Source organism: Leuciscus leuciscus (genome assembly GCF_965113295.1).
Source record: "Leuciscus leuciscus genome assembly, chromosome: 22".
Lineage (NCBI taxonomy): Eukaryota > Metazoa > Chordata > Actinopteri > Cypriniformes > Leuciscidae > Leuciscus > Leuciscus leuciscus.
The window spans coordinates 9,569,906-9,595,183 of NC_138746.1; the positions used below are offsets into that span (position 1 = coordinate 9,569,906).

The 25,278-nt window shown below is 38.0% G+C and overlaps 1 protein-coding gene across 4 annotated transcripts in view; it reads right to left on the reverse strand.

Moving 5' to 3' along the window:
• kiaa1109 (KIAA1109) overlaps nt 1–25,278 on the reverse strand; it is a 55,125-nt gene that overhangs the window by 25,118 nt on the left and 4,729 nt on the right. For all 4 annotated transcript variants that reach the window (XM_082154701.1, XM_082154702.1, XM_082154700.1 and 1 more), the window contains exons 2-46: nt 24,583–24,685; nt 23,705–23,821; nt 23,521–23,599; nt 23,297–23,361; nt 22,879–23,050; nt 22,315–22,396; nt 21,938–22,131; nt 20,165–20,244; nt 19,879–20,026; nt 19,072–19,228; nt 18,822–18,900; nt 17,913–18,004; nt 17,134–17,251; nt 16,898–17,053; nt 16,123–16,220; nt 15,807–15,985; nt 15,587–15,693; nt 14,663–14,856; nt 13,818–14,027; nt 13,488–13,625; nt 13,211–13,387; nt 12,023–12,151; nt 11,810–11,929; nt 11,356–11,636; nt 11,028–11,272; nt 10,752–10,947; nt 9,391–10,186; nt 8,608–8,678; nt 8,345–8,518; nt 7,711–7,831; nt 7,484–7,630; nt 7,276–7,397; nt 6,917–7,101; nt 6,375–6,596; nt 6,083–6,294; nt 5,825–5,976; nt 4,855–5,005; nt 4,597–4,749; nt 4,005–4,245; nt 3,773–3,918; nt 3,467–3,692; nt 2,343–2,507; nt 2,005–2,183; nt 1,716–1,891; nt 195–910 (exon numbers count right to left, since the gene is read on the reverse strand). In XM_082154701.1, the coding sequence (XP_082010827.1) occupies nt 195–910; nt 1,716–1,891; nt 2,005–2,183; nt 2,343–2,507; nt 3,467–3,692; nt 3,773–3,918; nt 4,005–4,245; nt 4,597–4,749; nt 4,855–5,005; nt 5,825–5,976; nt 6,083–6,294; nt 6,375–6,596; nt 6,917–7,101; nt 7,276–7,397; nt 7,484–7,630; nt 7,711–7,831; nt 8,345–8,518; nt 8,608–8,678; nt 9,391–10,186; nt 10,752–10,947; nt 11,028–11,272; nt 11,356–11,636; nt 11,810–11,929; nt 12,023–12,151; nt 13,211–13,387; nt 13,488–13,625; nt 13,818–14,027; nt 14,663–14,856; nt 15,587–15,693; nt 15,807–15,985; nt 16,123–16,220; nt 16,898–17,053; nt 17,134–17,251; nt 17,913–18,004; nt 18,822–18,900; nt 19,072–19,228; nt 19,879–20,026; nt 20,165–20,244; nt 21,938–22,131; nt 22,315–22,396; nt 22,879–23,050; nt 23,297–23,361; nt 23,521–23,599; nt 23,705–23,821; nt 24,583–24,673 (8,059 nt within the window). In that variant the 5' untranslated portion in view covers nt 24,674–24,685. The remainder of the gene's footprint in view (nt 1–194; nt 911–1,715; nt 1,892–2,004; nt 2,184–2,342; nt 2,508–3,466; nt 3,693–3,772; nt 3,919–4,004; nt 4,246–4,596; nt 4,750–4,854; nt 5,006–5,824; nt 5,977–6,082; nt 6,295–6,374; nt 6,597–6,916; nt 7,102–7,275; nt 7,398–7,483; nt 7,631–7,710; nt 7,832–8,344; nt 8,519–8,607; nt 8,679–9,390; nt 10,187–10,751; nt 10,948–11,027; nt 11,273–11,355; nt 11,637–11,809; nt 11,930–12,022; nt 12,152–13,210; nt 13,388–13,487; nt 13,626–13,817; nt 14,028–14,662; nt 14,857–15,586; nt 15,694–15,806; nt 15,986–16,122; nt 16,221–16,897; nt 17,054–17,133; nt 17,252–17,912; nt 18,005–18,821; nt 18,901–19,071; nt 19,229–19,878; nt 20,027–20,164; nt 20,245–21,937; nt 22,132–22,314; nt 22,397–22,878; nt 23,051–23,296; nt 23,362–23,520; nt 23,600–23,704; nt 23,822–24,582; nt 24,686–25,278) is intronic.

Genomic DNA, 25,278 nt, shown 5'->3' on the forward strand with positions numbered 1-25,278 from the left:
TTATAAGAATCATATTTGAGAATATAGTAAAATTAAAATCATAATTTAATAAATTAATCTTTACTCGCATTAAATAATACATTTAATTATCACAGATTTTCTTGAAAATAATAGCCAAAAATATATTTTATTTATATATGTTTTTTCTTTAAGAAAATAAAAGCAATTTAAATCAACAGAGCAGGAAGTCCTACCTGAGAGGGCGTTGTCTTGGTTCTTCTCCAGGATGCCTGTGGGGTCTGATATGAGTGAGTAGAAATTAAGAAGTTTGTACATGTTCTGCCAGCATTCGGCCGACGGCTCGCTCTGTTCTGACACTGTGATGGAGTCCGAGTCATCCATCTGAATGGTCATGTGATCCGCCACATCGCGTGAACCTTTCCGCGATACTTTTGACGTTCTTCGCTCTGAACGTCCCAGCGTCCCCCTTCCACGAGGCTCTCGATTCCTGGTCAGTGTGTCCAGGCCTGGCCCGACCACGGTGCGTTTGTTCTTCTGAGTGCCCAGTCGAGCAGCTCCGTTCAGGCTCCCACGAGAACTACGGCTGAAATCAGATGAGCGGAATTCTCGATAAGGCCGTGCCTTGGTGGGCGTGGGGGAAGAGGAGCCGGCGGTGTAGCGGTTGAGTTTGATGTCAGTCTGTGTGGCTTTTATGTCATCAATCATTGTGCTGAACTGGTGAATGAGGCGGACCAGGGCCATATCCACATGCTGGCGAATCGCCTGACAAGCGAGGGTAAAATGGCAGTGCACGCTAGCCTGGGGTCTCCGGCTCAGCTCGTGGAAAGACAGCGCACTGGCAGAGGGAGGGGTTGACATGCACTTCTCTAGCACGACTGCATTCAAACTGAAAGTCTCAATCATCAGGGCAGGCTTGAAATCAAGAGGGGGGAGATTTACCATGCCCTGCCTGAAACACAAAAAAACACCATACTAAAATTAGAGATATGCAACATTATGACTGCTTGAGTACTCAGTAGGTAAAGTAGACAATTGTTCATTGTGGGACGGCAAGGGAAAAACAGACCAAGTTCCACTTCACTGTGTAATGTAAAATGAATGAATAATGATAAATATAGGATAAAATAAATGGCTGCCAATACATTTGAGAGAACAACAATATCTAATCAATGTAAATATTTATGTAATAATTTTAAAATAATTATTTCACATAGCTATTCATAACCACATTTACAGAAATAGTGTTTAAAGAATGACATTTTAGTGCAAAAATATTGGTAATTCTTGCTTTGCGCTCATAGTTTCAATTAGAACACATCACATCCGGTCAGGCGGTCGCATTCATTCTACCCGCAAAAGATCAAATATTCCAACACACCGAAAGTTCAAATCGGATCCAAAACTTTGCATATGGTCAGAACTCCACAAAGCTCCCTCACTACTCTACATGTGAAATAAATGACTTCAGATCATTTGTTTGTAGTAAACAAGTTAGTCATAGTTACTGTCATGGTCAACTCAAAATGAAGACCTTTTTTGTTTTGTGCGCTTATTGACTGGTTATTCATTTTGACAATGTGTTGATAAAGATATACATTTGCAGTTTTTGTAATATTTGAATATTCATTTAATTATTTTTATAATAAAAATAAAAAAACGATAAATTTACCCAAATGAAACTCTGAAAAGGGGGGGATTACTCTTTCTAGGATATCTCTAGAAAGATAAAAGCTGGCATGGGACATCCGTGTTACCTGTGTGCTCGTTTGTTCTTCCTTTCTTTGCTGGTGTCAGAGTCGACAATGTCAGCTCTCAAACACTCAAGAGTGCCGCTGAAGGATAGGTGCTCCCCAAAATACATCTTGTAACTGAGTGGAGGAGCATCCTGGGGCTGGATACCAATGTGACTCAACAAAGGCTTGAAAACAACCTGTATGGATAATCCCAAGAGAGACACACACAAACAGAATGAGAGAGGCAATAACATGTGCAATGGTCATAAATAAACAATAACAAATTAATAAGTATTCCTGGTGCACACACCTGTGCGTCAGCTAGCTGTACAGCTGCAGGGCAGAGATTCGTCTCATCTTGTTCAAGCAGGTCCTCCTGACTTGTGCTGTGCTGGGAGTGTGTGTGCTGAGAGTGTGTGTCCAGTGTATTCTGATCACTGGACAGTACAGTGTTAAAATCTGATGCAGAAGGAATGGTGGGGAGCACTCCTGTATGTAAAGAGTTAAAGACATTCAGTGCAAAATGAACATACTCCAATAAGTCACTGAGTCACTAATCACAGCATCATGGACAGATATAGATGCATGGTCACATACAGTCAACAGACTTCATCCTCGTATACTTCTGTCAGTACACTAATCGCTCACCTCCGGTCTGCAGGCTGTTGTGTTGAGAGCGGTTGAGGGGAGAGTCCTGGACATTGCCGCCTGTTCGGTTGCCAACAGCGTTTGACATCCAGTTGTAGAAGCTGACGGAAAACGGCTCCGAAAGAAGAGGGTGTTCCGTTAACACGTCTGCACCCACAAAGTTGCCTACCCAAAAACAAGAGACATTTAGCGTTAACTAGATTTTGAATAGTAGGTGGTTTCAACGGCACAGTGACGTGTTTGATAAGGTGTTCTGAGGGGTTGTTAGCACACTGATCAAGTCTTTGTCATATACAAGTCAGTAGAAGTCGTTTTTTAGGGATGCACCTATATATACAGTATATATTCTATATATACACACACGATTCAATGTGTGTATATGTGCATCCCTAAAAAAATTACTAAAAATGAGAAGAAGAAAAAGAAAAAAAAAGAAAGAAAGAAAGAAAAAAAATTGATCAAAGCTAAATGGAATTTATTTATTTTTTTAAATAACAAATGCACAAAAAGTTATTAAAAAAATAAAATGAAAATACAAAAAATAACAGTTAATTCAAAAGAGTAACTATTACTGAGTGACAGATTTTCTCTATCATTAACTTGTATCAGATATTGGAAATTTAATTCTGCATGCTTATTTTCCCTATATTATCAATATCTGGATTACCATCATCTAACACTCAAAGTTATTCTTTAAAAACACTAATAATTTATAAAATGTTATTACAATTTATTACAATAACACTATTAATTGTAATCTTCAGAAAATCTCTAAATTAATATCTATTTTTCATAATGTACATTAAAATAGTGTTAAGCCTAAATTCACTTGAAACAATTAAAACGGTTGAATTTTTGTTTGTATTTTATGTTAATTTTAGTCTCCAACCCAGTTTGGTTTCTCTGTACTTTTATGGTATTTGACATGCAGACACTCTCTGGGTAGAAAAATAATACAAAAAAAGAAGAAGAAAAAAAATCAAACACAATTAGGTTATAGAAATCCGCTCTCACAGGAAACACCATATATCAAGAAAATGCAGTCGTCTTCCTAGTTCACATTTTAACCCGTCTAATATTAGATTGCAAAAAGCAATAAACTCTGAATGAAGAAAATCATGTACTTGTACGTGTCAGGGAGCTGCTCTTGGGTGCGGTTTGTTCGTTTGCTCGAAGGGGCGTTGCTTCTAATAGGTTGTGCAGACTGTGGATGCTTCCTGTCAAGTAGCTTAGCAACGATTCCTTCCTAGGGCTATGATTGGACTGCAGCCCTGCCCGACTGACATGAGCGGGAGAATCAGCTGCTGTATCTCCACTCGTGTAGCTCAGGGACTGGTAAGGGTGGGAACCCTAAAAAAGAAAAAAGGCATTTCGTTTCCAGATCTATCATAAACTTATACACAGTGTCAACAAAACAGACCCACACAAACCTTGATCCTGAGTGCTGACTCATTGTGTGTGTGAGATTTGGACAGTTTTCTCATGATCTCGACTCCAGTCACAGGGGCAGAGTTACCGGTAGGAGCAGGACGACTACATACTCCCTCTAACAGCATTGTATGTTCACTTACAGTGCCTAAAATGCACATAAATAACACAAAATATAGATAAAGTATAATGTTCAAAAAAAGCTCTACAAGATTTCAGATTTAATATAATTACCCGCATCAAACTCAAACTCGGCTCCATCAGCGCTGGTGTCACTCTGCAGGGCAGCACCACTGTCCGGCGCCTGTGTCTGATCAGGCTCGATGAGGTCTGGCTCTTTGGGCTTAGGAAGCTGATTGGGACGTGGCAAACCAACCGCCTTAAAGCCCTGAGTGACAACTATGAATTTCATCCACTGACGTGCAAGTGCCACCATACCTTTCCTCAGGGTGACCAGAGCGGGCAGTCCATCATTCTAAAAAGATAAAGATGCATACGTAATAAAAGATTAGCAAGGAATAATTAACAACAGACAGTTCAAAATAATATCAGTAAAATAAATGATTATTCTGCTTAAGCTGCAGTTACCACTTTAATTTATTGCAATGCATTTTTCATGTTATCTAGCTCAAAAACAAGCCAGGACATCACTGCTAATACAATCTGGAAGAACATGTGTGAAGTAATTTCAGACTTTACAGCAGTCAATGAACCTGGAAGCCTTGGAATGAGCATCAAGCAATCAGAATCAAGAATTCAACAATGCGGGAGTTTAAGAACATTTAATTCATATGCAAATATGTGCTCTGCAAGCATAAAGACTTACCATGGTGGCCTCTTCTATAATGCTGTAATCGGCCTGCTGCAGGTAGCGATGTAGAATATTGCACAGTAAGCAGGACGGGTTCTCGTGAAGATATCGGGCTCGCTTTGTAACACGGTTATACTTGCTGCGAAATGGAATGTGAATACTCTTTTTCTGTTGGATTGAAGCACACATAAACATGCACGTAAAATTAGGTCGGTTAAGTCCAAACCCTCAAGTCCATGGGTTTCTAACAGTGGAAGTATTAACAAGTCTGACCTCCAGGGCCTCAGTCATAATGCAGCCCATGACCGCGCACACACGTAGTGTGGCTTCCATGTCCAGTTTCTGCAGTGAGGATTTCAGCTGGTCAATGGGAACCAACCACGCACCGACCGCAGGGGTCGCAGTACTCAAGAGATTCAGCTGCCTGCAGACACATTCAACAACATAGACCTCATTAGCCATACAAATATCCATGATTTCCTTTGAACCAAATCAAAGACTCTGCAGCCAAATATACACTTAGGGCTGAAAATGGGGAGGGAACTCAGGGGGGACTGAGTCCAGGGAGTGAATTTTAAGGGGGGACGGAGTTCCAGTTCAAAATGGAGAGAATTTCATCTTTTATCGACATAATAGCCGCCGAGCCCTATGCAAATTACATACATAAATTAAAAATAGTGGGATTTTCCGCATCTATGGTTTAAAAATATGTCCCCAACTAAGGCCCCCAGTAAATCTTAGCCATTTCCCCCACTGTAGACACGTACATTCAATATGCACTCTCTCTCAAAACAACTACTAATATAATCCGCCCCTTTTGAGATTAAATTGGCAAATACCCCTGCCCAACTGGTCGTTTTACAAAAAGAGGAAATTCTATCTAATGTCAGCCTCGTTAATGAATTGTGCTTGTTTTCTGTATTCCAATATTCTGTGTGTGTGTGTATGTGTTTGATCATTGTAAAGTGAACAAGTGTAAAAACAATTCAAAATATCTTATTTAAGATTATTCAATTTTATTCAATTTTAATATATTTTATAATATTTAATTAATTGTTATTATTAATAGTATTATATATTTTTGGCACGTTCTGATATCCAGAAAGCATATGCCAACGGTCACTCTGCTTTCTGGATATCAGAACTATCTGGATATCAGAACTAATATATAATAATATTATATATAATATATATTAGAATTTATTTTATTTTATAAAAATATTCTTTATTTTTACGTGTGTACCTGGACATGGCTGGAGCTTGAGAACGAATGTTGGTTGGCGCAGCAAAGCTGAACCAGATCTCCTTTATAGTCAGCTTCATACTGCTGGAGTCAGGAGGCGGAGGCAAGAGCGGCAGGTCCTTTTTCAGATCATCTGACTCCACTCCCTCATCCTCCATAGACAAACATGAGTGAGAAATAATGTGAGAAACAAAGACCTAAGGAAAACCTACAAGATCTCAAATGGCCAATAACTATAAGTGAACAAAATATGAGAACCTGTTCGTCAGAGTCTGAATTGTTGTTGGGCTCAGATGCAGGGCTCTGTCCATCATTGGGCAGGTTATCATCAGATACATCAGTGCTGTAGCCACTTCCTGTCTGAGAACCACTAGAACCGTTTGATTTCGAGACTCCAATCCTGACGCCGTTGTCGGCCTCGCCCATCACCCCAAAAGCACTGTAGAGCACGGCCCCTGACTGCCGCCCACCTGAGAAGATCCAGACATGCATTTCTTACTCCTGAAATATATATTTTTAATGCTATCTGAAATTCACATGTGTATAATACCTTTGACAGTGAGGTTCTCAATCCCACACTCAAACATAATCCAACCCCATTTCTCAGGATTGGCCCCAGAGCGAGCATGGTCAGGGGTGTGTTCTGGGACGTGTTCAGTAGAGATGGAGGGCTCAGTCTCATCCACTAAAACAAAGTCATCAGTTTCTTCCAAACTGAAGAGAACCTTGGACTTCTTGAAAGGAATGGCAGTGATGGCACAAGCCCCAAGGTCTGTTAAAAACATAAACATGGAACAAACTTAATTAAAATTCCAAAAGGCATTCAATATACAAAACGCACACAAAAAAAATTTCTGTCATACATTATTATTGATAATATTGACTAATCTGTTAAATTATTTATTACCAATTAGAATAACTTCTAATAAAAAGGAAAATCCATGCGATAGGAGAGACAATGTTATTTAAAATTTTATCATACAAAATTATTTGACTGCAGAATGCAGCAACTGACCAATCAGAGTATTCTCAAGAGACGTGTAATAAATGTAGTATACATATGGATATAAATGTGAGTGTGTGTGTGTGTACCTGATGAGTCCAGGCCGCGGAGTTGGCTGTGTATGCGATGTATGTTGAGTCTGGCTGCGATCTCCTTGCCTTTCTCGATCCCAGCATTAGAGCGGAGAGAACCGCTGGACTGAGGTGCCATCTTAGATGCAGACGAGTACTTCTCCATCATAGCAGAGGGCTTTTCTGTGTCCTCCACTATACCCCTACACATCACACATTAACAGTCAGAGCAGTGCAAACTGTCAAAATTATATATATATATATAATTATATATAATTATATATATATATATATATATATATATATATATATATATATATATATATATTATTATATATAATATGTATGTATGTATGTATGTATGTATTTGCAGTTACCTATTCATGCGCAGCTGAGTAGCAATCCGGTCAAAACACAAGGCCACAAGAGAGACATGTGTGACACTCTTATTGGAGGGTGAACCTTCTTCTACCGATGCCTGGAGTACACAAAGATTCACCTGCAAAAAAACATGCACACATATTTACGTCTACCATTTTTACATGCCAAGCTTTCTCCCTTTCATACACACACACAAACAGGTACCTTTGGGACAGTGACATTAGCCTGCAAACCCTTTATCTTCACATTGTCAGGCTTGATTGACAGATCGGTTTGTCCATGCGGTGTGCTCAGAGACCCAGGGGTGGTTCCCTCTGTCTTAGATATTTTGTGCTCTGCTTTCGCTGTGCTCTGGAAAACGCAACATTCATCATGATCACGTTAAAGACTGAGTGTGCTGTCACGTCTCTATGTTGGTATTGATCACTTACAGACTCAGAGACAGTGGATTTACTGATCTGATACACTTCATTAAGCACTTTCCCATGCAGGTCATCCAGGATTGATGCAGGGTGGCGAATACTGGCAAAGTGAACCATGGACTCAATGTACCTGGACAGAACAACAAAGATGATTTCACAAACACTGTGGCATTTAGTAAAGACCCCATTAAATCACTTGACGAGAACATTTTTCTTTCCTGTGAGTTATCTCCTATGTTAGCGAAACATACTGAAGGGCTTGTTTGTTCCTTTTCTAAACAGCCAATAGGCTTTAGGCATATCACAGCCATGATTTGGATGCAAGTCAGATGCAGTTGGTATTAGGAAAAGGGACACTCATTTCAGAGAGCATGTGTTTGGACTAAAATCTGTGTAGTGCATGATTAGTCATCCATTTTCAACCAAAGGCATTCAAGAAACAAACCAAAAAACAACACAAAAATGTATTTCAGCCACATTATTCATGATAGTACTGACTAATTTTTTGTTCTTAAAAATGCAGTCTATCTCTTTGGTTATTTAATATTATCATAATATCAGACAGAAGGAAAAAACATAATTTTGGTGTCATGGGGTTTTTAAGCACAAGGTGGGCAATGTGAGAGCTGCTGTGATGTCTGACCTGTCTAATGCTTCAGCTACTAAAGGAGTCAGGACCACATTGACCGCCCCTTTGACCTCTACGATGGCTGTGGTTCTCGTCTGGGCAAGAGGCTGATCAAGGGTCCAGTCCTCTGTCACTGTGTCCTCATCAGTGTTGTCCATCGCCCGCTTGTCAAGGGGTGTGTAAGGTGTGCTGCAGATACATCCACACAAAATGCATGCTTGTAATTATGCTGCATGATACTGAAATAACCACTGTTGATTTGATATGTCTCGTATTACCTATTTATATCGCCCATGAGCTGAACTCCTCTGTCCAATAGAGAACTGGCAGACAAACCGGCCTTCACCATCTATAAAAAGGACACAAATACAATTATTCACAACATATAATGAAAGAACAAACAACATGCTTACACATGGGTGACTTTTACAAAGAACTTAAACACGTCATTTTACCCTAAAGTTACTCTTTGCATGAAGAAAATGAAATGTATTAAGTAATTATCATATTACATACTGTTCATTTAGAATATGAACATTCTGTAATGTCTTTATTTAAATATTTATATTTAAAGAATTAGAATCAATATTAATTACTAATTACTTTTTAAAATGAATTCAGGTTAAATTAATAAATGATTATTGTTTCATATTATTTATTATTATTATTCATGACAATAACATTATTTCACATTAATATATAAAAAGTACTTTACAATTTATATAATAAAATTAATAATGTTATATAACTTACAATTTATATACACAGGGCAATAAATAAATGTATACATGTATATATTAATTTAAGGTGAGGGCTTCTTTTTTAAAACATTTAAATTTATAAAATGTTTAATATATAGTTAAATATATTCATAAGTTACTATTCATTTGGGAAGGGTTGATACATTTTTCAGGAAATACAAATATAATTAATTTTATTTATGCAAATAATATTTGTTCCCGATATTGGTGGTGAAATATGACCTGGACATTTCTTCATAAAATTCACCACTGCATAAATAATATTTTACAATGAAGGAAAAACGTAGAAAAAATATTTACCTTAAAAGACGGGATAGACAACTGATCAAAGGAGGCGGAGCTCTCCTCACTTGTAGGCGTGTCAAGGTCAAGTGGACGATGCAGTGATGATTTAGATGTTCTCTTATTGGTTGGCTGCTTAACAGTCCAGTTTGACACATGATAATGTGCAAGGTAAGTTTGGTAACAAGCCATTAAATGTGGCTGTGTTGTCAGAAGGCCAGTCTCCGCCTTCTCGGTTTCAACAGATCCCTCCTCCTCCAATCCAAGTGCAGAGACAAATGAGGCTTGGGAGGTATGGCTAGGTATCGGAGGTGGGCGGCTCTCAGCGATTGACAGAGGTCCTTCAACACTGTGGTATATGGAGGTGCGGCTGTGTTCTGTGTGGGGCTGACCCTGTTGTCGTCTTCTGCGTTTCCTCCCAGGATAGGTACCTGGACCTTCATCGCTACTGATTGGCTCAAACTCCTCATTGGCGCTGAAGTACGCTTCACTGTCAGCCACAGACATGGAGGAGTCAACAGAGCGGTATTGATGGAATGTGCTAGAATCAGCTGACGGAGTGAAAGGAAATGCTCCGTAGCTTCTTCTCTGCCTTGGCGAGTCTAGAACGTTCTCGTCGCTACGGGAAACCTCGCTACTAAACTGCACCCCGGTAGGAGGCGTGGCTTTCTCTGCGAAGACAGCAGCCGATAGGCTCTTGGTGCTCCCAAGGCGAGCTGATTGGACAGAGGACTGGCGCTTTAAAGGAGAGCGGAGCGGAGAGCGTAAGGGTGGAACCTCAGGGATTGGACCATCAGTGGTTACATTCATTAACCTGAAAACATACACACTGTAAAATACACATACAAACAAAAATGTAGTGGGAATCGAGAACCTGTTTTTATTCAGAACCAGTTTATAGTTTTTTGGAGCTTACGCTTTAAGATTGAGTTTTGCGCTAGCTGTCTGATTTGCAGGAGTTGTGAAAGGAAATAACAAACAACCTATTCTTATGATTGGTTATTTTTAGTGAGTCAGTCTACAAGACTTAATAATCAGAAATTAACTAATTAATCATCGGTTATTACCGCCAAGACATCAGCTGTTAGCATAATTTGTGAGACTTAAATCAGTGTACACTACCATTCAAAAGGTGAGTAAGTTGAATAATTTGGTTCGGCAAAGCAAAGTGCCAGTAAAGTTATTTTTCATATGACAACGGTTATTATTGGAGCCCAATTCCACCTCATATTAAAAAGGTGAGAAAGTTTAAAATAAGGAATAAAAGTCTAATTGTGAAATACAAAGTTTCCATTGCAAGACTAACTCACAATTGAGATATTAAGACGTTATGGAACTGGAATTGTTTTATACGGTACAGAAGCACGAGTCTAACTCACTCAATAGAAGGGGAGGGACTCTCTCGTTCTCCAGCTAACAGAGGCAGGGCAGCACTGGAGGAAGAGTTTTCCTCAGAGGAAGAGGCAGAGCTGTGAGAGCGCAGAGGTACGTGAAGACTAAGGTGCTGGCCACGTTTCTCCAAGTCCACCATCGGAGCAGGAGAACACACATCTCTTCGCATAGCGACACCTTTGGCTGTAAGTAAAGCAATAAAGTAAGCATAATTTACATGAAACCTAATCGCCATCATCAAAGCCACACAAAAAAGAATATACCATCAGGAAGTTTAGGAGTTTCCTTAGTGATGATCCATTCTCCTGGATGTAATAATGACTGTCCATAGGACAAGTCACTCTCTGCACTGACGCTGGAGAAAGCGGAGCTTGATGAGGGTGTGATTTCCTCCAAACGGAAGAAGTCCAGGCCACCAACCGAGCCGCCGAAAAAACGGCATCCACCAAGACAACCACAGCGATTCCGGCTTCGCTTATATTTCTCCTCCGGCCAAAGGAACCAAAGTCTAAAACACACATAACAATATGGTAAATATGTTTGCCTGCACATTAAGCAATAGACAAAATACAAAAAAAGATATGCTTGAACCTTTTTGTTTTCATGTCATGAAGCTCCAGGAACTGCCTCTGGACCTCATATTTGGCTGGATGGTCAGCGGCTAAAGCCACATCAGCCGTCATGAGGTTAAAGTTCACCGAACCGGCTTCAAGCCAATGAGAGCGCCGAAGGAGGGGCGGAGGGAGGCCAAGCCGTGCAACTTCCTGTTGCTCGATGAACTGAGCGATCACTACGTCTTGCAGAACGGCACTGATGCCTTCACCGACAGCAGCTGTGTGCAGATTGCACGTGGCCAACCGCAAGGCTCCGGTCTGATGGGCATAGACAAAACAGTTCTTTACAATCTAAGTATGTACTGTATTTTTGATTAAATAAATGCAGCCTTGTTGAGCATAAGAGGATTCTTTCAAAAACATATGAAAAAATGTAATTACTTCAAACTTTTGTCTGGTAGTGTACATAATCATCTCTGATAGTCACGAACCTTAATATTGGCTGCACATCCGTGTTCAACAATGAAAACCTGGGCTCCATCAACTGTCAGTCGAGTCATGGTGTACTTCAGATCCTCTGATGTGCGACAGGGACCAGGCAAGGCTGCATTCTACACATACAGACAAAGACTCAGTAGTGTAGTCATTTTGAAAATGGTGTGAATATGACAACTCGGGGATGTGTGTGAGTGTTTCTGTAATACCTTGGCATCACAGACTCTACGATCAACTCCATGTTGGCAGGTGACAGATGGTTTTGGCTGTTCAAGCTGGAACTCTCGGGACAGTACATGAAACACAAAGCTCTCGCCCCACTCCAGAAGAGACGCACACTGAAACAAACACAACCAGTGATTAACACTAAACTGTGATTAATGCGGTTACTAGAGTCAAATAATAATTTCTGAATAATCTCTCTTTTAGTGTCACACTTAGTAGCTTTTTAAGGGGGAAAATATGTGAAGGTTCACAATTTGTTTGGATTACCTTTATATATATAAATACGTAATATTAATGACAATGACAAATTTATTTTTATTGCTATATCAGCCTCAAATGCCAGATGCATGGCAAAAAAAAAAAACTATAAATTACAATAAATTGTTATAAATTATAATAACTATAAAAGATCTTTTGGTTTGATATTTCATACAAATGTTAAACTGATGTAAAAGGAACATTTCAGATTTCATTTAGTGCACAAGTAAGATTTCTTATTACGGTATTATCAATAATGAAAAAGTATCAATGTTGTGCTGATTAATATTTTTGTGGAAACTGATCAATTTTTTCAGGATTCTTTGATGAATAGAAATTTCAAAAGAACAGGATTTATTTGAAATGCAGATCTTTTGTAACATTATAAATGTCTTTACTGTCACTTTTGATCAATATAATGTGTCCTTTCTGATTAAAAGCATTCATTTCTTTAATTAAAAAAATATATATTACTTTTCATTGGTAGAGTATAAGGTATGAATAAGATGAAATTAATAATAAGCACAAAAAATATAAAAAATTTCTTTATGTGGCATTCTGTTGATTACCTATGACAATTTTGATGTGTCCCTCAGTGCGTACAAACAAACAGGAAGTAAGCAGCAATACAATTAAATGTTCGAACTTTCTTTTCTGTGGATTTTCACATACTGTAGGTGCTTTAACAAAACTCCAACCTTCACATTCTTGCTTTTAAATTCTCTGGCCCACATGCCCGTTTTATTTCTATTATAAGTGTAACTTCTGTAAACATTTTCATTCAATCAAACACAAAGAGGGACGCATCAAAATAATCTTTGTATGAGGTCATTATGCCACAGATATTGCTAGAAATATTCCTTTACAAATGTCAAGCATCCCTTTTGTAGTGTCAAAATGAATGACTGAGTCACCTGTGGCACACTAACTCTTCCTGTGAGAGCTCCGGCCTGAACGTCGATGAGCCAAGCATATTCGAGTGTGTCACTGCCCGCCGGTAAGCCCTCCACTGAGAACATGGCGTGGGCTCTCATCTGCAACCCTGAGAGGCTCAGATGCCCATCTCGCAGCACAGCATCAACCGTAGGCCGCTAAACACACAGAAGGGAATAAATTACCCAATACAGAAACATGACTTTAAATACCAGCACCTGAGAGAATATGAATGGGGTCACTTCCTCCCACTCCCACCTGATAGTTATCGCTGACAAACACATGTAGAGGCGAGAGAACAAGCTGTAGCATGGTCTCCTTATAACCCTTCTTCATCTCAAAGCAAAGACGCTCCAGGAAGCCTGTAGGACCCTCTGGGCCGTCACTGCTACAGTGCTGCAGACAAGAGCACAAACAAGACTTACAACCACACTTGCGATTCCTAAAGGACATATCAGTGCCTGCAAGGCATCAAAACAATAGTCACACTATCACAAATATGCTAATTTAACAATGATGTCATCACTGATGTCTAGGACACTGGCTTCTATGAATGAAATCACTGGTTTCCTCTGAAGCGGTACTGACCGTTGGAAGGCGTCCATGGACCTTGTGCAGATTGACGAGTACGGTGATGTCCCATGGCCGTAAGGAGAGAGGATGTGGTGCGTCTTTAGAGCGGTTCTCCTCCAGGCCAACTCTGGTCCAACCAGATGACGAAGAGCAGGAGCTCAGCACAGGGCTGGACAGAGACTCCTCAAAGTCTGTGTACATGTCATCCTCTCCGAAATAGTTTTCCTGCACATTACATTCAACGACAATCGTTGGGATATTGCAGCCAAAAAAAGTCATCATTTACTCCCCCTCATTTCTCTGTTATTTGTATCTGTCATTATGAACTGTCACTATATGGAAAAAGAGGAAGAGAATTACCATTTTGTGTTTCACAGAGGAAAATAACAGGGGTTTTGTAGAACACGAGTTTGAATAAATATGAGTCAGTGGTTTTAGTGATTAGACACATCTGCACAGTTTAAAGTCACAATGAATTCAAAATTGAATTCTTATTTTTAATGGAATATTATAAATAATATACCTATGCACATCATTATTATTTTTTTTAAATGCATGTGCCCTCATAATCTTTAATCAAAATAACTTCCCCTCCCTCTTGCAGTGACATCTCTTCTTTTCTCTAATGACGTGTTTAATGGCTAGAGGCCGGGACAACCTGTCTCTCACATGACATCACAGCAAAAGCAAACCACAACCATCCAATCAATTCCAGATGGACAAAATCAAGTCCCACCCAACATTCTGTCTTGTTCATTAAGCTGATTCACTGGGATTTACGTCACAATACGAAAGAAAAGTCTCTCGCAATTTCTGTTTCATGGCGACTTGAAGTTGAGTACATATGTATACATGTGTACCTTGATGGACACCAGCGCTCTGAGGAGAGGACCATAAAGGGTGATGTGGGAGTCTGGGCTCAGCTCCATCTCCACATGTAACCGGTCAGGGGGCAGCAAGCTGGGGTCAGAGGAGATTCGAGGTGGAGGAGGCACAGGTGGAGCGAGCTCTGGCGGGCGCAGTGCTGACAGCATGGACTCCTCTATTTCTGACACTGCAAAAAACACGTAATGTAAGGTGAAGTGTAAACAGGTCAGATTCTTGAATATACTTATTAGACACAGAGATAATATAAGTAAACGTATTCACTACACTGCAAATCAAAAGTTGTGACACTTAACTGAACTGATTCATTTAATCGATCATTTGAAATTAGACTAAGTATTTTGCTTAAATGCTTGAATTTTTTTTACAAAGTTTACAAAAAAACATTTTAATTATTGTTTTTTAGTGCTATGAACTTTTTATTTATTTATTGTGTATTAACAATTACAGAACTTTAAAAAATATAACTAATTTAAGTAAACTGATTCACATTATATATATATAGATAATACAATATTGACAAACCATTTATAAAAAAATGCCACATTTATTTGTGCTTTTATATGGTGTATAACTGTATATAAATAAGTAATGGTGTATAACTGTATATAAATAAGTAATAGTTACAAGTTAAAACATTTGGTATAAATATTCTATGTAAGAATCTTATGTTTTATGTAAGGATCTTCTATTTTCTTCCAGAGTTAAACATGCATCTCACATATTGGCCAATGGGCCCCAAATTAAATGTCCAGCATAAATACAGTTTAAAAAGCATCCCACTATGCACTTTATGATGTTGTTTTTTTGTTTGTTTTTTTTTACCCTATTTTGGTCACTAGATACTTATCTATACAGTAAGTTTTTGCATGATTTATTGGTATTATTCAAACACCTACATGATTGTTTGAGCTGCTGGTCAGATTTCTGAGGGTAGATGGGATGCCATGTATAGTCTATAATCAGCAGGAAGTTCGGCACACTCCAGCAGTCCACCCAACCAGCCCTGGAAACAAACACACACACACACACACAACAGAAGAGTCAAAGGGCAGCGCAAGCAAGAAGCAGCAGAAAAGATGAGGGACAGAAATAGAGCAATGGTGTTCTTTTACTTACGCTTGAGTCATGTTCCTCCAGCGAGGTTTGCTGTTTTTGGGAGGTGCTCCTTGCCCCTCTGTTGGCATATTGTTTTCTGGAGGGGTCTTGTAATGCTGGTAATCCTTAGTAAGGGTGAGTAGCGGGTACCGGCTGGGGTTACAGTCAGGCAGACACAAGCGCATGTCTGTGTCCTCTGCCTGTATGGAAGTTCAGTGTCATTAGGAGTGGATTTAGGTGAACGCTGATGTTTTAATGTCAGGCTGTAATGCTTGATCACACATCATTCAGCACAGCAGACAAGTGCGTGTAAATGTTTGCAAGGGTGTACACTCACTCTCAAACAGAAACGTGTGTTACAGGTGGCCGGGACAAACTCGTGAAAGGGCAAAGTGAAGTCAATATTCAGCGTTTCCCCACAGGCAGCGATATAAACTACAGACAAAGAGCATGAGCAGGTTGTGAGTTTTTCAGAAATCAAGGAAAATTCTAAATAAAACCAAACTCTAGAGTTTAAACTGATGTTCAGCAGTGAGCTTGATGGCATTTTAAAATTCCTTTTGTTCAGCACTACTACAGGAAAGCATGGAAATTACTATCCATACTACTAATCTGTTTAGATCTCAAATAGTCAAATAGTCAAAAAATAAAAAAAATATTTTGCAAAAATGCTAAAACATTTTTACTTTGGCTTTTAACTAAATTACTTTTCAGAAGCATTCTATGCATTATGCTTATCAATCAGCAAGTAATCAATAAATAAATACAACAAAAGTTCTTCTTTTGGACGAAGAAACGACAGAACGGTAGATCTTTTAAAAAAAATTGATAGACCAACTTTTGGATGATAGAAAAAATATATTTTAATATAATCCAACAAATACAATTCAAACCACCATCATGTATAAACATACACAATTAGAAATGGGTTGACTAATTTTCCAACAACCAGCTAGTTGATTAGTGACTAATTTATAGAATTATATAGTTTCAGAATTGCGTGCCATGCGTTTTCAAAGCCGTATTAATTTGTTAGATTTCCTTATAGTGTTTTCTTTCTCAAACTCTATATTATTTTTCAGTCTTGCATCCATTATGAAAGTCTTGCTTACCATTCTCCTGCTGTTTGGTGGAGCAGTCGATCCAGTTGTGCTGATTGGCGGCCCAAATCATCTCAAACTGGTGAAAAAGTATCTTAAACTTCCATGAATATGGAACGAATGAGTAGATGTCCGGTTCACTGTCGCTTGCCCAGTCCTGGATCAGATCTACGGATCACAACAGGAGGAGGTCAGCCGGAGGACAGATATCAGCTCATGGTAACTTACAGGTAAGAGAGAAACATTACCTGTGAAGAAGTTTTTCTGTGCATAGATGAAGTGGTACGTGGCTTTGTAAACCTCGATTTCACACTGCCAGGACTGGGGCATATTCCACACTCGCGGATAACTGGCTATGACATGAAACTGAGGAGTTCAAAGACAGTTGTTAATATGCAGGATAGTTCACCAGTTGTTTTATTTAACTTTTTTAATTTAGTTTATTTTAGCTTTAGGATTTTAAGGTACTATAAGTGTTTTTTGGGGAATATGATGCAAAATATGTCCCATGCATTTTTAAGCTGAACATTTAATGTAAAAGGACATTAAGAGAATGAGTAGATTTAGGTACTAAATTACAGTTATCCCTAATAAAACTCAGAGTTTATAATCATCACTTGTTTCAAAAGCCCTAAACACATCTATGCCCTCCCCAAAGATTTTACAAAAACAAGTGCTGAGTGGGCAAATGTCAGCAAATTGGAAATTGGCCTCATAAAATGCAATATATGAAATATTACAAAGATTACTTCTCTAAATTCAAGTTTTGTAACAAATTTACCCTCTTCAACAATAAATATCAAGACAATTACTGTCAGATCTCAAATCGCCTGCAGCAAGCAATGTTCCCTTTACCTGTTTTAGTGAAGAATAGCATAGTTTTCTGCATTAAAAGTTTAGTTACTCAGCTTATTTGAAGGGCTATGCTTGGAGTCTGTATGAATAGGTCAGACCAGACTAGTCAATGTTGAAAATGTGTAGTTTTGCATATCTCTTACAAACACACAAAATCATGAGCTGTACTCACAGCAAGCATCTCAGCCTCTAGCAGTGTCCTGTACTGCATACTGCTGGTTGTATCAACATGTAATAACTGGCCTTTAACAGTGGGAGAATAACCTAAACAGAGGTTAAAGACAAAAACAGTATTAGCAAGATATGAAACAGGAGGGGAAAACTGCCATTCATAATATAATGTGTCAAGTTAAATTAACATTAAATGTACACTATGTAACTTTTTTTTGTTTAAAATGAAAAAAAAATTAAATAATGAGTCAATACCTCATCAATCCTTCTTCCACAAGGTGTTTTTCTCTTACCCTGATTCACTACGGTAAGTCTATTATAAGTCTTTATATGTTATACCTGACAGGATGGTTTTCGTGGGAAATTGCGTACATTCGTCGCTACTTTGTTTATTTGCTACGGCTACTTTGACGTGTATATGGTGTGGTAGTGGCATAGTTTAGTTGTCACGATGAGGTTGACATGGAGCACGCTAAATTTCAAACCTCCGGGAACAGATGAGAGTCTGCCAGCAAAAAGTGAACGCAACAGAGCTCGTAATAAAACAAGAATCAACACTGGCTTGGCTTTTCGTAGATGGCGAGAACTGAGGGATTTGAAATGTTGTAAAAGTGACGCGGAGATGGCGTTTACTACTCAACAGGTGAGTAAGGTATTTTATTGAACAGATAAACTGCCATATGTAGCTCTCTAACAGAGTTCATTGTAAAGCATTATCAATTGTGAAGGGTCGTATTCATTCGCAGTCACGCAGAGCCGAAGCACAACCAAAACAACGTTCTTCCGTGAAATGCATGCAGTTTTGTTTTTTTAACCCAAAGTTATATAGTGTACATTTAAACAAACAAAACGGTCAAATGTCACCCTCAAAAACTACTTGAGTCATTTTTCCGTAAGCTTTGACAGTTACCATTCTCCCCAACAGTCATGGGTATGTTGACCTCGAGGTAAGAACCTGCTCCTACATTCACATGGACCGCATTAGTCTCCTGTGAAGCCAAATGGATTATGGGTTAGTGAATGAACAAAGACAGAGGTTCACATTCTTGCTCAGGATTTTATATTCTTATGATTGCAAGCCTACATTGCCCTAGAAAACGTTTACACATAGGAGTGTGAGACTCAGAAATTAATCATTAGGAGTGTATGTGTGTAAATACCCTATTTTTGGTGAATAGCAAGTCTATTGTTGCATCAGCTATGATGTTCATACGCAGCTCAAAGGCAAGGATTTGTCGGGGTTTGCCTGGTGTGGCAACATCGCTCACTTTCATTGGCTGATAGTCTGCAGGCAGGAAGAACTTCCACAGGCTGTCTCTGTAGGGGTCAAATCACAAATGTCAAGAATGGACTATAAAAGTACAGTATCATTCAAATGTTTGGGGTAATTAAGAAATTAAACTGATCAAAAGTGATAGCAAAGATTTATAATGATCTCTATTTTAATCTATAATGGTTTCCACAAAAATATTAAGCAGCACAACTGTTTTCAACATTGATAATAATAAAAAAACGTTTCTTGAGAAGCATAATATGATCATATTAGAATGATTTCTGAAGGATCATGTGACCCTGAGACTGGAGTGTTGGCTGCTGAAAATTCAGCCTTGCCATCAGAGGAATAAATTACATTTTAAAATATATTCAAATAGAAAATAGTTATACTGCACTGTGAATTTAGCCTTGGTGATCCTAAGAAACTAATGTAAAAAACAGCTACAAAATCTTACAGACATCAAACTTTGAACAGTGGTGTACCAGTGCTTCAGTACCAAGTCAATGGTAAATTACGAAAATGTGTTTCGAAACATCAGATCTGTGCCTGCGGCTGTCTTTTGCATTAGTATTAATAATCAGCAGAAAAACAGAACTCCACATACATTTTTTAGCTTTAATAAGCCTTGTATAACCTGAATAACAAAAACACGGCCAATTACAACCATATTAGTGTGATTGTGTGCAGGTACCTCTGTCTGTCAGCCCATGGGCCATAGTTAAAGTCTGTCCCTTTGCCACATACAATGTCCAAACCCCAGCATGGAGGCAAGTCCTGTAGTTTGGCATCTTCAGAGCAGGCTTCGGTATCTCCATTCTCAACTTCCTCTGGGACCAAACCTAAAAAATCATTCATACACAGGAAACATTTATGTGAAGACACTTAATCTACACCAAAATACCCACTGTTTAAGTGATTATATCCAACAACCCAGCCTTATACTTTCAAAATTAATGAAAGACAAAGCATATGTTCACCTGGTTCATCCTGGTAGTAATAGATGTCCACATCATTGGACTGCATGACCACAAATCCCTCCCCCATGAGCCTGGGAGGTCTAGAGACAAGAAATCACTTTTTAGACAACTGCTACATCAATCTAACAGATCACTAATCATTACTGATCAAGCGGTTGACAACCAACACTAATCTTCTAGCACAGCAGTTCAATCATCAATGAAGATTAACCTGCATTTACTTTCAGCTAATCCATAATTGGCATTGGGAAAAACCTGATCTATATGAGAAGCAATTAATGTTCAGGTCATTATGTCAATATTATTTTCAATCTAAATTAAATTACACAGATCAGTGCATCTAATTGTAACTAATGAAAAATGAACAGCTCTGATTAATTAAATTAGCCTTGTGTTTAAAACAGCACATTAATAACCCTTGATGATAATATTTAAATAACAATAGATAATGCAGTGAAAGACTATGGTACTCTCACTCTGGCTGCTTCACCTAAATAAGTGTCCAACTTCACATCTGTAGCTGAACAATCTGTACTGTATTTCTGCCATTTTGCAGATTTGCACTATTTTAACAATACTTGACCTCATTATTTGAAGCATTATTTTCACCCCGTGTCACTCAGTGCTCTATTCTAACCATGTGCTTTGCACTGCAATGGTCACTTGTCATTACCAGGTATAACTGTGTAAAAAAAAGCTGTACAAAAGTGTTGCTTGTGTAACTAAGAAATGTCCCTCCTCTTCTTAACTTATCTTTATTTGTATATCATATCATTTGAACTGCAGTGGTCATTTGTCATTTATTATTTATTATACCCTGTTATTCTGCATCAATCCAGTCATATTGCCATATTCTTCCATATTCTATTTATACACAATGCCATGTGCATCGGTATGGTCACTGGCCACATATACCTCATTATCAGCTGTACATAGCATCTTCTCTATTTATACTACACATCATTTGCACTGAAGTGGTCATTTTTATTTTAGCGGTATTTTTTTTATTCATTTTCAAATTATTTATTTCTAATTTATTAAATATCAAGTAAAAAATAACAAAATAATAAATAAATAAATAAATATATATACGGTACACACACATACATATATATATATATATATATGCCACCCTGTTCTCTAAGATATCGGCAATCAAAAAAACGTTATCGGTCGACCACTAGCCATACTTCATACCATCTGCATACCAAATCCGCTTTGCAGCCTTTAGTCCATGTGTTATATATGCAAGATTCCTCTTAATGTTAAAATGAGTCGAAGAACAGAAAATGACCAAAGATATTGATGACACATCTTGCACTCAAAAATATATATAAAAATTCTGTCAAATAATATGCCTTGAATGATAATGCCCATCCTTTTACTAGAATTTGCCATTAGCAAACAAATCATGGTTCATCACTGAGGATATATACTAGATATAGAACAATTTTAATAATATTTCACAATATTACAGTTCTACTGTATTTTAGATTTAATAAATGCATCCTCGGTAAGCCACACATACTCCATACTTTTGAGAGGAAGTGTAAACTTAAAGCTATTTACAAAGGACTCATCAATAATTAACACGTCACAGAACCAAAATCTGTGCTTAAATGATTTAATGCAGTCTTAAAATAATATATCAGGTTAGATAGATAGCAATTTCATTGGCTCTCTACTTACACAATGACAATAAAGTAGAATCTAAACTAATCTAATCTAATCTAATCTAATCTAATCTGATAGACTAGAGATTATTAGACTCACTCATCATTCTGAAGGCCCAGGTATCGAGGGCTGGGCACCAGCATGACGCGGACGTTCTCCAGGGAACCCTTTACAATGTGCATGAACTGATCCAAGTGGCTGCTGGGTGGTTTGGTGGCATATGTCAGGAAGGCGTCATCAAAATTCATACAGAGGGTTTGAGGAAGATGGTGATTTCCAAATGCTACGCGACCCTGAGAGCAAGACCAGCGAGAGTTATGCAAGTTGAAGAATGGCCAATATCAAGAGTGTTTATTTCAGTCCCTTGTGATATTTCAGAAGATTGTACGGCTCTAAATATAGGCTATAAATGACGCAGGTAGCAGCATGCTGATGTCATACAGGTGAATGGGAGAAACTGTGACTGCAATACTCACTGTACTGATGTTGACTTTGATGACAGGGATGAGAGACCTCCAGGAAGACGACGGTTCCTGTGTCTCAGCTTTGATATGAACACTTCACAAATAACAAAAACACATCTTCATTCACGAGCACCGATACAGCGAATGCTTCCAAGTAAATATTTAGACAGAAAATTCAATGAACAATCAATCAATGGATATGTAGCCATCACAAACACAGTCTGCACTTCATGTTGGCAAATTAAACAAACCCATTTGATTTTGCTTCATTAAAGGTGAAAGGAGTACGTAATATCTGCACCATTAACGTCAACAAACAAAAGAATAATTTACTTTTTCAAACAGGTGTCACAAACACTTTCCATCATCCATTGTTCAGCAGACAGATTTTTTTATGTTGGGCTGGTCTGTCTACAAACTGAAGACATCAGTCTATAAATAGCTTATTTATTGTTATTTCTGCATAATAAAAGCTGAGCCAGGAAAAAAAGTATTTGAACATTTCAAAAATGACCTCGCCTTTGATCTTATGTACCAGAATCTAAGTAGTTTTTGCGCTATTAGTGCAGTGTTTACCTCTCTAAGGATTTATCCCTCTCTCGCCCTTTCTCCTCATCCCGATGCGGTGGGATAAGGGTGGGCTCTAGGCCAAATGTTTCCTGGAGCCGAGCGTACAGATCCGTGCGATTATACACATGGAACTCAAAGCCATTAACAGTGACATAGAGCCGTGTCTCAGCCTTTGGGTCTGGAAACACAGTAGAACCATTCAAATATCATTATACATGCATTTTTCCCACAATTTGTGGAGAATTGTCATTAAATCAACATATAAGTACAGATCAATCCAATCAAAGAGCAACAATTACAAAAAAACATTTACAAAAATGTTGGGATTAATGTTATGATTAAACATGTCAGTTGAATAAATGCAACAAAATAAAGTTAATAAAAATAAATTTTTGCGAGTTGTTTGTTATGTGTTTGCACTGACCATGTTGTTTCTGTTTGGGGTTGTACATCTGCCACCAACGAAATATGAGTAACCCATCTTGAATTCTGAAACATGAGTTTACAAATAGAGTAAAAAAAGATGGGATATAACAATGTGATAATGGTCAACAAACAGTAATAAGAGGAGTGTCAACTGAACATAAATAGGAATAAAATAGAATAGGAATTAAATAAGGGACAAAGAGTTTTAATGTGTCTGTGTACCTGATAGACATATCTTCATTGATGAAATAGACATCTCGGAACATAACCTTGCCGGACAGCACAGAGAATGAAAATGAGCCTGTAAAATAAATAAATAAATAAATAAATAAATAAGTAAATGGAAGGAAAAGAAAAATCAATCATGAAAAATGAGCAAATAAAAACAGAATTGAGACTAACTCACCGATGTGTATGTATCCATTCTTATAGAGTCGGTTAATGATGAGGGTGAGGACGAGTCCGATATTGCGGGAATTGTAGTATGTCAGGTATATGATCCATCCGCATGACATAATAGTGGCTGTGGAAAACATGTTTAAACCCCTGCCCTCAATAACTGAATATTACCCTTAACGAACATATAACACTGTCTAAACTAATCTGGCAAGAGACATACACTACCGTTTAAAAGTTTGGGGTTGGTACTTTTGTTGTAAATGTTTTTTTAAGAAGTCTCTTATGCTCACTAAGACTGCATTTATTTGATTAAAAAAACAACAACAGTAACATTGTAACATTTAAAATAACATTTAATTATATTTTAAAATGTAACTTACTCCTATGATAATAAAGCTGAATTTTCAGCATCATTACTCCAGTCTTCAGTGTCACATGATCCTTCAGAAATTATTCTAATATGCAGATTTTTGTTGGAATTTTCTTTTCAAAAGAACAGCATTTATTTGAAACAAATATTTAGTAGAATTTTAAATGTATTTACTGACACTATTGATCAATTGAATGCGTTCTTCCTGACAAAAAGTATTAATTTTATATTAATAAAAAAAGTAATTGTTGACTCCAAACTTTTGAACGGTAGTGTAATACTTGTGTCTGCACCGAACATTGTGTCATGTCAACTTGAGTCTGTCTACATTGGGAATGCTGAAACTATGCATAAGCGTAGAATATCCACTATACATATCAACGAATCAATCAACTGCATGCTTAACAATAAATTGAGCGAATAACTCTAACTGGGCACTTCAAGTGTAGACAGCTTAGCTGATTATGATGTGTAGACCACAAAAAATGTATAAATCACATCAGATGCCCACTTACCAACGAGAAGCCACACAAAGTTAGAGTTGCGTCTGGTAAGGTAGTCATCTAATTCACCAAAACTGGGGAAACTGTTGTTTTTGATATCCATGGTTACACCCCACTGCAGATAAAAAGAACAGCCATCACTATCAAATTACACATAAACCTCTGACTTATCAAGTACACTGCCAAAGCACAATCAGCAGAATATTCACAAACCCAGTGTGCAAAAAAGGAGGTTCTTAGGTTAAAGACAGAATTAGTTCATGAACTGTCCCAAAGTTATCCACCATCAATTTATGAAGACATTCACATAATTAGCACTCCGTATTATGTACAGCACATTATAATGTTTTGGTAATGTAATACGTGCATGTTTTCAGTCATGTGAGCTTATTTGAGCCTCATGAAGTACAACGCTTTTGCTGAAGAGGAAGTCTATATACACTGAACAAAATTATAAACGCACTTTTGTTTTTGCCCCCATTTTTCATGAGCTGAACTCAAAGACCTAAGACTTTTTCTATGTACACAAAAGGCATATTTCTCTCAAATATTGTTCACAAATCTGTCTAAATCTGTGTTAGTGAGCACTTCTCCTTTGGCGAGATAATCCATCCACCTCACAGGTGTGGCATATCAAGAAGCTGATTAGACAGCATGATTATTGCACAGGTGTGCCTTAGGCTGGCCACAATAAAAGGCCACTCTAAA